This window comes from Pagrus major, chromosome 8, assembly GCF_040436345.1.
Source record: "Pagrus major chromosome 8, Pma_NU_1.0".
In the NCBI taxonomy this organism is placed as follows: Eukaryota; Metazoa; Chordata; class Actinopteri; order Spariformes; family Sparidae; genus Pagrus; species Pagrus major.
The window spans coordinates 2,515,520-2,528,083 of record NC_133222.1 but is presented as its reverse complement, the minus strand read 5'-3'; the positions used below and the strand labels follow the sequence as shown (position 1 = coordinate 2,528,083).

Here is a 12,564-nt window from a genome sequence, read left to right as displayed (position 1 = left end):
CACAGATCACTCCGAAGGCCTGCTGTTCAGAAAATACACACCGACTGCCACGTGCAGCTTAACTAACATACTTATCTTAACCCGGACATGCTCTGTTTCTAAAACTAACCAAGTCATTTGATGCCAAAACCAAACTGCAACCGTTTCACAACTTTAACCGTGTGTTTGTTACCAACGAAGGTCATCTGATTAAAGTCACGATTCCTTTTCTTCATGCCCAAACGTACTGAGATATTAAAGACCAAAACTCCAGAGAGAGTACGCTTTGAGAACAACAGGCCTTTGGAGCGGCAGGCTTTTGTTTTAATCAGGCTGTTGCACAAAGAGGCTTCTGGTCCAACGGGACATTTTTTGGAGTATTTGGTTTCCAGAATATTTTGGAATGGGCAGCGCGCATAAGTCCTGCCAGACTCCCCTCAGAAGTGGTTTCCAACCAGACTATGTTGGCGTGTGTACATCCCCAGAAGCGACGATAACCTCATGAATTTATAACATTTAACTTTTTATGTGCTCCTGGACCGATGGGACGCTGCTTCTTCTGCAACAATAGGGACTTCAAGCACAGACGGTTGAAGGGATGGCTACTAGGTTCTGTCTTGAAACTTTCTGACGTTGTACAGTCTACAGCACAACAGTCTACTACAGGAGAACGGCTGGTTTTCGGTACTCAGGAGTACGTCAAAAGTGTTAGAAGATAGTAAGAGAAGTAGCCGTTGTAAGAGTTAAATATTGCCCAGTGATATTTGTTTTCACTACCACGGCAACCTGTTGAGATGTTTGCCCGACGCTTCACACCACTTCCGCCTCTTGTGTGTCCCTGTCGTGTTATAGAGAGGGCAGAAAAGAGTACCGGCAGCTTGAGAGAAGTGATGATACACAAGAAAAACTAACAGTACGCCAGTAGGAGCAACATGTAAAAGTGTCGGTACAGGGTACCGGTGAGTAACGGCCCACTTCAAGCACAGTTTCTAACCTCTGACCTCAAGAAAACAAAATGTTGTGACCAAAATATCTTTAGGGACTACTGATGCAGTAATCACCTTTCTTCATCTTGTCACACCAACAAAAGGAAACCGATTTTGGACTGAAGTAACTCATCACTGTGACACCACCCACTTAGCTATGTTACCAACAGCACATATGCGTCTTGCAGACGGTGCTGCGAGTTACGTTGGAAAGACGTAGTATGGGAAGCGTAATGCTGACGTCTCGCCAATCGACAAACGCTCCACCGACTACGTCCTTCCAACGTAACTTCTATTTGTCGGGCCAATGTCTGCAAGGCATGCGCGTTCTCGGGGTTGATCTGCATGTGCTGTGCTCCTATAGCTGCACTAGCTCGCTATATGTAGGAGAGAGAACGTAAACAATGGGCCACGTTCATTCTCAAGTGGTACGTACAAGTACTTTAAGAGAACTCTTCCAAAAAAGAGTTGCCATGTTAGTTATCTCATAATGCTCCACAGGACTTGTCACTTGCCTCCCATTGAAGACGAATGTATGAGGTGAACTTTTCTGCATGTTGCAGCAGATTCTGGTCAATAAAGCTTAAAGGATTTCTTTACCATCTGCAGTTTTAGCTCCGTTGTTTCTCCAGGAGGGTCCGAGTTGAAGGAATGTACTTTTGATTGTATCTACAGTTTGTGTAAGCAACTCCGCCGCCATGTTCAAGTGATATTGCGTGACAGCTGTTAGGAAGTGTGATACAAAGTCAACTGTGGTGTCGAGTCTGTCTGTTTGTGCAGCCGTAAACTGATGATTCTGATCATTTCTGCAGTGCTGATGCAGATGTGAGGCAGTACTTACAGTCTGTACAGTAATAATGTTTTCTCAGCTGGAAATATACAGATGGCTGAGAAAGCCTCGACCGCAGCACAACACCTTTCCAAGGGGTCTCTAGTGTTGGGTGTCATGGCTGTAGGTACGACTGCAGACGCTGACATCATGTCCTAGTTTTTTTTGTCTCGAAATCAAATGTATGTGTAATTTAATTGAATAGTTGTATTTAGTAAAAATATTTTAAAAATATGGGGTAAATTCCTAAATTATACCAAGAACCCAAACATCTGAAGTCCACAATAAGTCTTTAGACCCTAGAATGTGCTCCGGTCTGTTTACTGCCCAGACCTTTAGCGGCTGTTTGCTTCAGTAAATCAGTCCTGTTGGGAGCAGATGAGGAGGGGCCAAACCAACAATAGTGGGGCATCTCTGCCCCCGAGATCAGCCAGGGACCTGATAGAAAGGGGGGGACAGAGACAGAGATACGATTCAGCAGCTCATCAGATGGACGACTTGTGTATTTGAGGTTTAAAACACAAGAGACGAGAAAAATCATCCGACAGGAGGCCTTGATCCTCAGCACAGTCAGCAGGGACGGTAAGGTGTGTTATCTTATCATGAAACTGTTTTTATATCCTCTGACTGACTTTTATATCATCAAGTGGCAGATTTAGTCTCAACTAAAATCACAGGCTCTCCAGGCCTTTAAATGTTCAATGTTAAAAAATTACCTCTCTCAGTTTTTTCATAGCTTTTAGTAGCTATTTGTTCCTGCCATGTTTTGGTTATGTCATCTGTCATTGGAGGATTCTCATGATGTTGATCTCTGACAGAAGCTCAAGGGCAGAGTAGCTAACGATGCCCAAGTCCTTAGCAAGGCATGCTAACATTTGCAGCTTACACTGGAGCAGATAAATACAAAGTTTTAACAAATTCTGACACATTTGTCCTCAAACTATAACCAGTATTGTTCTTCTTTGGGCCTCGTGTACACAGTTTTGGCTGAGAAATCAAATATTGATTACATTTTTTTCAGTTTTTTGAAAGAGCATCGAGTGGCCTTTAGAGGAACTGCAACTAAACACACCGCAACGCTGACTACAACACTCAGCTGCTGATTAGTTGAGACAGCACAACTTTACATCTATTAACTGACTGCTGATACTTGGCATTCTGGGAAATGTAGGACAAACCTAAAAGCGAAGCAGAAACAGATGAAACAGGATGATGTGAAGGAGTAAATAGTCAAACAATGACAACAGAAGCTTTAACAGTGGTTCATTTGTTATTTATATTATGGCACCATCCTGAGGACAACATGTGACTTTTACTCAACACAATCTTGAGGAAGTTTACTTGAGTAATTTAGGAAATATTGCACTTTTTATCTCACTACATTTGTTGAAATTAAAAACTAAAACATTTAAGTGATGAGCTCATTAACGCATCAATAATTACAATCCAGTAATATAATAAACATTCTGAAATCAGCCTGACTGCACAATGAGAACTTTTACTTTGTAGTAAAAAGTAAGTTAGTCTGTTTCATAATCAGCTGAAAGCTCCTTGAGTGCAGGACTTGTAACAGAGTACACTGCTGTATCGCTACTTTTACTGCAGTAAAAGTTCAGAGTACTTGCTGGATGAAGCACTGACACGAGGACAGATCAGCGGGCAGATGGGCTTAATGACTAAAAACTGTGAAAGTGAAGTGTAAAACGCAGCTTGTCGTTGTTGCAGCGGTGAAATGTCTGAGCGCTGGTGCTAATAAAAACATAAAAATCACATCTGGAAACTGCAGCAGGGAGACCGCAGCCTCAAAACCACACATGACCATAATCAAGACTCCACTGAAACCTGGAAACCAACCAGATATAATCAGTGTGTGTGTGTGTGTGTGTGTGTGTGTGCGTGTGTGTGACTGATGGAGTATAAAGACGTCAACTTCAAATGAACTTGTTTGTTCGACTTGTTGACGATCCAACAGGCACTTTGTTTGAAGAAGACTTTGGCCTAAATGCATTTGAGACGGTGCAGTTTATCTGTGTGTTTGCAGACATTTGTGAGTGACACAAACTCTCACACTGAATGTTTTACAGCTAAAATGTGAAACAACATCCTGATACTCACGCTATGAATGTAGATTGTCCTCCGGGTGTTGGTAGAGGAATTAAGTCCTTTTGGATGCGTCAGAAAATTTAGAAATATGATGCTTTTTTGGTCAGAACATAAGTTATAGATTGTAGAGAAATGATCACAAACAGAATAATTTAATTTGAGCAAATGAGAAGTCGTTTTTTTTCTTCCATAAATGTCTTGGTGCGTTTGCATAACGGCTCCATGACGAACCACTTTCTAAATAACCTTAGTGGGATGAAGGGTCACTAAGGAGGAAGGAAAGAACTGGAATAATGGTACTCATTACACACTCGTAAATAATACCCGAACAAAAGATCCACTGAGCCCCCACAGAAGAAACGAGTCGGGCCGGGCTCAAATGATATTCAGGTCTGGTAGAGTCCTGTTGCATTGCTGCCAATCTAAATGGAGGTTTGTGTCTGATACCAAAGTGGATCAGAGTGGACAGTTTTTATCACATCATCACCATGAGAAAAATGTGTTTTTTGAGGCAGAAGGACAGCATACATTTAAAAAAAATGACACGTACTGCTGCTTGTTTCCACCACAGCTGCTCGTTAACTGGTGGAGCTTCATGCCAGTGTTGCTGTTCTCTCTCTTTGGGTCGGTTCAGCTCGACCACAGTTTGGGTCAGGTCTCATTATCCTCCGGTCTATTCAGACCAGCTATAACTGTCCTTGGATTCGCATCAGCTCTCTGTTTTTCAAGGGTTCATCAAGGATTGGGCCACTAAAGACCTCTGGAGAACATGTTAAATCAGGCCGTAAAGGAACAATTCACCCAAAAATGACGATTCAGTCATCATCTCGTCACCCCCATGCTGATGGAAAGTTTTGTAAGTTTCGTAAACTTCTACGGAGCTTCACAGCAAAACAGCGTTGCAGCATTCTCCGAGACAACTGAAGCAGCCGGGGACTTTTAATACGTACAAAAACAACCAAATTAAACATCAAAAGTGGCTCCATAAAGATCACCCAGCGTAATCAAAGCCCCAAGATCCCAAACTGATTTAAAGAGATGTTATTTACACCCTTGATGCTGAAGAGCTGTTACACAAGTCTCCACTTCAGTTGTTTAGGAGAACGCTGCAACACTTTTTTGCTGTGAAGCTCCAGAAATGTTTCGTTGACTACGAACTTTCCATTTGCGAAGTTTTGGGTGAACCTGTCCTTTAATGCACAGCCTACTTTCTTACACAAACACACAAAATTGTCTTGTAGACACATTTGTGACTCCACACACGAGTAATCTACAGTACGTATATGTTGGGAGGCAAATCAGCAGCCTGACTCAGACTTTCTGTGGTTTTAAAGCCCCCCAGCTCACACACACACACACACACACACACACACACACACACACACACACACACCGAACATATGGAGTTCATGATGTGTGGAGTTGCAGGATAACGACAGTCACTCTGTCTCTGCTTGTTGGACATTAATGCTGGATCATTAACTGCTAATTCAAGGCTGGCTTCATATTTTCCAGATTACACTGTACAAGCCGCTCATGAATCTAACACACACGCTCAGAACCTTCCAGACCAGCCCGAGACCCACGAACACACCACATCTGCACATCGTTGCAGATAAAATCCTGCAAACGCAAGCTCGATATCTTAAAGAGGTTTTTTTTTTCCTTTTAAATAAGTCAATCGAATGAAAAGTCTGATCCTGAGAAGAAAATGCCAAAGGAGAGTAAACAGCCCAGTAAAGACGAAATAGAGAAGGCAAGAAAGCTACTGTGATTGACGAGCTAACCTAGCGAGCTTTCTGACGCAATACCAAGTAAAACCCAGGCTGGTATCGCTGATATCGAAACGATACCGATACTTGATGCTGTGAAGGCTGTGTAGGTTTTGGATCATAAAATAAATACCTGAATAAATTAAAGGTTCGATGGTGCTGGGTGGAAACGAGACAGGATCACTGGAGCTGATACAATTCACCCTACAAAGGTCATGAATGTCTAAAGCAAACCTCATAGCAATCCATCCAGCAGTTCGAGTTGTTGGGATATTTCAGTCTGAACCAAAGCGGTGCACCAACATTGCCATCTTCAGAGCCATCATGGCTAAAAAATCACGAGTGATAGCTCAGACTGACAGCTAACCCTGTCCTCATCTGGATCCAATTAATTGAGTTAAGCTGCTTTTTACCGTTTCGCTGTGTCTGTCTGAGACAAAGCCTCAAATGGAGTCTCTCGTGACAGTCTGGAGTCAGACTTTCTATTTGGGGGGTCTTTCTTGTGGTCCGGAGAAACGGTGTTTCCAGGGGTTCTGGGCATTTCGGTGGTTTGGAGGACAGCCTGAGTGGCTTCACCGCACTGTGTTTGTCTTGGATCAGCATCACCAGAAAAACCATCCAGCTGAGGGGATTATGAAACTACAGCCTGAAGAAATGCTTTCTTTCCTAAACTGAGCAGGACATGAGGAAACTTTTGGGTAAATAACAGCCTTCTTAAGCTGTTTTGAAGGAAGCATTTTGACAATTTATTCATGACTGTAACTCTTGAGTCATCTTTCTTCCACCATCTTCTCCTCCAACTCTCCACTCACTGATCCACATCCAAGATTACTGCGATCATAAAGTTCTCGTGCCATTAAAGTCATCAGAGAACATCAGCTGAGGCCAGCGCCTCCTCAGATGATTGAAAAGTTGAAATGAATGGAGAAGCCTCAGCCCACCGGTGGTTTACTGCTCCCTGCTCTGGTTACAACCCTGCAAACAGTATGATGGGAGATTTTCCGTGGCGTCCTTAGATGCAACCTCAGTGGCCATGTTTCCCAAGAGCCGGGTCACGATGTCTTTAGCCCGACTTTGGAAAAACTGAAATATGAATTGGTTGCATATGAGGGGGCGCCAAGAGCAATTAGATGGGGAGGGTGAAGGGGGCTCTTACATAAAGAGCTGGAGGGATTGGTTAAAGAGGAATGACAGAGAAGAAAATAAAAGGCAGCGAACCAAAGAGAGAAAATGTGTTTTTGAGTATGTAGTAAATGTATAACATGATACACAGAATAAAATTATTCATAAAACACACGGATCGTGTTGTGTCCCCTATTTTAATTTTGTAATCAGAGATGTAAACCCTTTTGAAGGATGTACATCTTTAAAATTTTCATCTAAAACTGAACATCAACTTGTGTTTTTGAGGTTCCACCACAAAGAGTTTTGAAAACATTTACTCTGATACTCATACTACTATATGCAACAATGGCTGCTTCCTCAAGAGGTTAGCTTGGATGCTGCTAGCGTCTAGTTATATTAGAAATGAAGAGTGCATTTGATTGAAAGAAGAGCAAAGAAGGATTTTCTTGATAGAAAGATGTTTTTGTTCTTCCCTTGACTGATTTCAGTAAAATTTGGATGCACCAACTGGCTCCACTGGTAGCGCTCTCCTACTGTTGATGCGATCAGTTTAAGTTAGCCCGTGATAGACAGATGGTTCGGCCAATCATCTGCCAAGTATTTCTGCCTGCCCTTTTCCAAACAGTTTCTATGGGCGACTTCCCAGATAGTTCTGTGTAACACACCATCTGGCGCGTCAGGTTATGCTAGCTATGTAGTAAGATGATGTCCACCTCCTGAATTTTCTTCACTGCCACCAGAGCAACTCCATTTCTTCCATAAAACCTTGATAAGTATGTGTTAAAGTCATGCAAAAATGTATGTGGGATGGATTCTTCACCAAAGAAGCATCATATCTCTGTGATGACATCCCTCAAGAATCTATAGATCCAGTTCTCCAGTAGGACCCACAGAAGGAGCTCCTCTGTTTAACTGGTTAGAGGTTTAACGGCTGTTGAGTGATGAAAACCAAGGGAGCATTGCTCTCCCTGTCCATGCAGCTTCTTTGGGATTTGATCCAGCATCCTTTTCATCGCAGTCCCGCTCCCTCTACAACAGTGCAGCATTGTGTTTTGTCGTGTTGTGGAATCTGGAGCGTTCACTTCAGTGCTCATCACTCATGTGTCCTCTCACAGGCCTCCCTGATTATCTTTGCTCACTGAAGCTCATCATGTGTTTATATTCTCTCCAAACATGTCAATTCTCTCATCTGTCTTTGTAGGACCACTAATTGCTCCATGAGGAATCAGGGGCAATGCTGCTGATGGAGCGCCGTCTCCTGGTACTGGCCTTGTGGGTTGGCATTGGAGTAGAGCTCCAAGTCCGGGGCGACCAGATGAAGCCGGCCCGGGCACCTCTGATCCCTCATCGGCCTTTTGTTGTAGTGTGGAACGCTCCTACTGAGTCCTGCCGCCTTCGATTCAAGGTGGACCTGGACCTCAGCGTGTTCGACATTGTTGCAAACCTCAATGAAACCCTAAGTGGACCAAACGTCACCATATTCTACCACAGCCACTTGGGATACTACCCATACTACTCCAACTCCGGGATCCCGATCAATGGTGGACTGCCGCAGAACCAGAGCATTTCCAAACACCTGAGCAAGGCCCGGGCCGACATCGATAAGCTAATCCCCCACAAGGATTTTCGAGGCTTGGGTGTCATCGACTGGGAGAACTGGAGGCCTCAGTGGGTCAGAAACTGGGGCTCTAAGGACATCTACCGCAACAAGTCCAAGGAACAGATCCGGAAGCTTCACCCAAACTGGCCAGAGAGCAAGGTCGAGAAGGAAGCGAAGGAAGGTTTCGAGAGAGCTGGACAGACCTTCATGAACCTCACGTTGGCCCTGGCTGAGGGTCGCAGGCCGGACGGGCTGTGGGGGTTTTACCTGTTCCCGGACTGCTACAACTACGGGTACAAGCAGCACCCGCAGCGGTACACCGGCGAATGTCCCAATGTTGAGCACGTACGCAATGACCATCTGATGTGGCTTTGGAAGGAGAGCACGGCCCTCTACCCGTCCATCTACCTGGACTACGAGCTCAAGTCCTCCACCAACACTGTCAAGTTCGTCCACTATCGTGTCAAGGAAGCCATGAGGATCGCATCCATTGCCCGTCCAGACTCTACATTGCCAGTATTTGTCTACTCCCGACCTTTCTACGCCTACACCTTTGTGGTTCTTTCAGAGGTATGTTCTCGGTCTGATTTATTGATGAATGATGCACTCGGTATGTTGAGTCAACGAAAACAAAACGCTTAAAAAACCTTTACAATTTAACCTTGAACCTAATCTTTGTGTCATTATGGTTGCTTGTGTGGTCCTGGTGGCTATGGTTGTGTTTCAGGTGTCTACTCTCTTCATGCTCCTGTTATTCTGTTTCAGAGCGACCTGGTTCACACCATCGGGGAAAGCGCTGCTTTGGGGGCGTCAGGTGTCGTCCTATGGGGATCATCGGAGTACGCTCGATCACAGGTAACAGTAAAAATTGCAGCCAAAAACCACTGTTCAAACTGGTGAGTTAGAGCTGAGTACTGGTGCAAACTTGCCGTTTATTTGCCAAAAATGCGCTTAAAAGGTTTTAAAAGTTTCAATAACAGATTCAGTAAAGAGGCCACCCCCAATACTAGAAAATATAAAATTCATTAAAAGTTAGATGAAGCATGGAGTCTTAAACCAAATGCTTATTATGTTATAGCAATACCCTCTACATTACAGCACACATAACATAAAACAAGCCACAAAGCAGTAGGGCACTAAAAATACAATGCGCCTGTATTCAGACAATGTGCACACAAGACCACATTATTTTTGACAATGAAAAAACTATGAACAGACATCATCATGCGTCCCTCCAGAATCTACTGTTTCCATAAATAGTGTTTTATTAGTTTTTTCTGACACAAACCAGGAGACAAAGCCTCTGATTTATGTGTGAAAGTGGTCAGGATCTCTCTCTGTGACTGAATTGTTTTGCATCCTGTTTACAGCACTGAGCTGTAAATCTGTCACTGAAGATACATTTACAAAGCACAGTGTGACACAACTGACATGTTGAAACCTTTTACTTATTGTTGTGAAGTCCTCCAAATTGGCAGCAATCCCAGCCCCTCTTCCTTATTTGACCTGGGTCAAGAATAAAAAAAAAACAACACCAATTTGAGTTCCTGACAGGCGGAAGTGGTGTGAAGTGGTGTGAAGCGGTGTGAAGTGGTGTGTATGGTTCTCTAGCAGGAGAGATTTTATTCTTTCCAAATTTCCAAAAGTAAAAACTGCAAACGCAACAGTCAAGCATAAGATGGATTAGTGTGTTTTTCTGCTCTAAGATAAGCTGCTGATGTGAGTTTTGCTGACGTTCTTATTTGACTATGGAGAAATGTACCTGAGATTTTTCATAGGCTAATTTCAGCACTGAGTTAGCGAGATATCGTGCATGAAGCCAAAAGATGTGGATTAAAGATCAATTTCAGAGTTTTTACTTTCAAACAAGTCAGATGGAAACATTCAAAAAACGACTGACGATGGACTTTTGAACTGACTCGAGGAGTTGTCAGGGATGTTAGAGGGACAGCTAACCGGTTGACGTAATTGTAGACAACGAATATCACTAAGCAATAAATTGCATGTGAGCCAAATAATCAACACTTGGAAGGATTCAAATGTAAAACCTGACTGAGATGTATGTAGTCATTGATTTGTAACAAGTACAACTACAAGTAGGATCCTGTAATTTTACAGACTAACGACAGTGTCTTCTGTCTCCTGCCTCCTCCAGAGGAACTGCCTGTCAGTGAAAAAGTACATCGATGGTCCGCTGGGACACTACGTCATCAACGTCACCTCTGCCGCCAAGCTGTGCAGCAAAGCGCTTTGCAAGAAGAACGGCAGGTGCGTCCGCAAGAGCCTGGACTCAGGCGCTTACCTGCACCTGAACCCGCGCTTCTTCCACATCCACCGCAACTCGACGCCCAGGGGCCCTCGCTTCCACGTCAGCGGTCACCTCAACAACCACGACATCCTGGACATGAAGCACAAGTTCACCTGTCAGTGCTACCAGGGCTGGACAGGTGTTTACTGCGAGATGCCCCAGGATCCACCTCGTCCTCCTCCTCCCCCACTTCAGCCAGCCATCCCTCTGCCTCGCCCCAGGGAGAACAGCCTGCTGGGAGACATCCTGCTGCTCTTATCCCTCCATTTCTCCTGCCTGTGTGTCATCATGTTCCTGGGACTCTGTCTGATCATCAAGTGTTTGATACTGTAGACACCAAGACTTTGTTTTAGGAGCGCAGCTGGACCACAGACAGGTGTGAAGAATCAGCAGACCAGACCTGACGTGCAGCGTGATCAGCTGTCCTTCAACTTCTCTCTACGGACATTAAAAAACTAACTTGTGTCTTAATGGTTTTTAAAATGATCTTTAAATAAAAGGAATATTTCATCAAAAAACAATGTTTGCAGTGTTAAAGTTGTAGCTTTGCTCCTTTGCAGAAGTCAGTTTCCGCAAAACAAACAAAAAAACATATAACATCCACAGAAACTCGGGGTGTCACGATTTCCATGTCATCATCAAAATCAAAAGCAGGATCGACAGTTCTCAAAGTATTTTATTTCTCTCCAGCACCGCCTAAAAAATGTAAAATAAAGCTTCTTCGACAGCGTCGGAGATGTGAGGAGGATCACAGCTACACTCAGTTCTGAAAAATGACGTCTGAATACACACTGCCTCAGTTTGTGGCTGGTGGAAAGTGGAAGGAACAACAGAGAGGTGAATTGTTTGACAAGTTTCTATGGATGTTTTGATACCTTTTTCTTGGGCTGTGAAAGTGGGTCTCCCCGTGAATCCAAACTTTCTGCAAGCTACAATTTCTTTAAAGCCAATATAAAGTACATTTATGCAAAGGGTACATTTTTGGTTGAGTGTTCCTATACAATCATACTTCTGGCATATTGCCATTTTTCATACAACCAAACAGTCTGCAGATCTGTCATCGCAGATCAACTGCTGCAAAATTCACATTTCAAAAAAAGTTGGAAATCTCCTAAAATAACGCAAACAATGTGTTGTAAAGTGTAAAATCTTATCACGTATCACTTCTGTTCTTTGCATCTGATCTGTAAAAGTTGACTCATCTGCTGAAAAACCTTTAGTGAGAGAGCTTCCTCTCCAACAGGAGCACTAAACAAACATTATTTCTCTGTAAAAACCTCATAAAACAATCAATAAATCAACAAAGACGGTTCAGGCCGTTTACAGTCGCAGCCATTTGTTTAATTTGGGATAATGACTGTAATGAGTGTGACATCACAGCCAGCACTTCATCGGCCTGCTGAGTGAATCGGCAGTTTGGTGGTGAAGCAGTCAGTCAAATGAGTCACACAGCGAGCTGCGGCGAGACGGGTCACATGACCAAACAGTTCAACAATAGCCCCCGTTTATCCCACGGGAAAGGGAGGGACCGAGTGTCAGACACTTTTTGTGGGGGATGAGAAGAAGAAGGAGGAGGAGAGCTGTCAAAACAGAGTAAACTGAGGATTATAGAGAGTGTTGGAGTCAGCTGATTATAAATGAGGGTCTTTAACTGAAGCTGCAGAGTTTCATCACTGATCTGCTGCTGCAGGAGGATCAGAGGGCTTCACGATGCGAGCTGATGAAGCTGAAGGAATTATGTTTTCATTTGTGTAGTTGTTGCGTATCCCAGAAGGTGTTCGGAGGAAAAGTTTTGATAAATCACAAAGTTTTGTAATCCCTGACCTCGTTTTTCTACAACGCTGCGTAAAATATAAATAACA

At 43.6% G+C, this 12,564-nt stretch overlaps 1 protein-coding gene across 1 annotated transcript; it reads left to right on the top strand.

Moving 5' to 3' along the window:
• The first annotated feature begins 8,028 nt into the window (after nucleotides 1-8,028).
• Nucleotides 8,029-11,035, top strand: hyal6 (hyaluronoglucosaminidase 6). The gene is made up of 3 exons (XM_073472492.1): nucleotides 8,029-8,964; nucleotides 9,160-9,249; nucleotides 10,550-11,035. The coding sequence occupies exons 1-3, from the start codon at nucleotides 8,029-8,031 to the stop codon at nucleotides 11,033-11,035; spliced, it is 1,512 nt and encodes a 503-aa protein (XP_073328593.1).
• The last annotated feature ends 1,529 nt before the right edge of the window (nucleotides 11,036-12,564 follow it).

What these genes read in the sequence shown, in the direction of transcription:
- hyal6 (XM_073472492.1), top strand. Translation starts at nt 8,029, where the DNA reads ATGCTGCTGATGGAGCGCCGTCTCCTGGTACTGGCCTTGTGGGTTGGC. An exon ending in CCTTTGTGGTTCTTTCAGAG is followed by an intron (nt 8,965 to 9,159) that starts GTATGTTCTCGG and finishes ATTCTGTTTCAG; the next exon opens with AGCGACCTGGTTCACACCAT. An exon ending in CGGAGTACGCTCGATCACAG is followed by an intron (nt 9,250 to 10,549) that starts GTAACAGTAAAA and finishes TGCCTCCTCCAG; the next exon opens with AGGAACTGCCTGTCAGTGAA.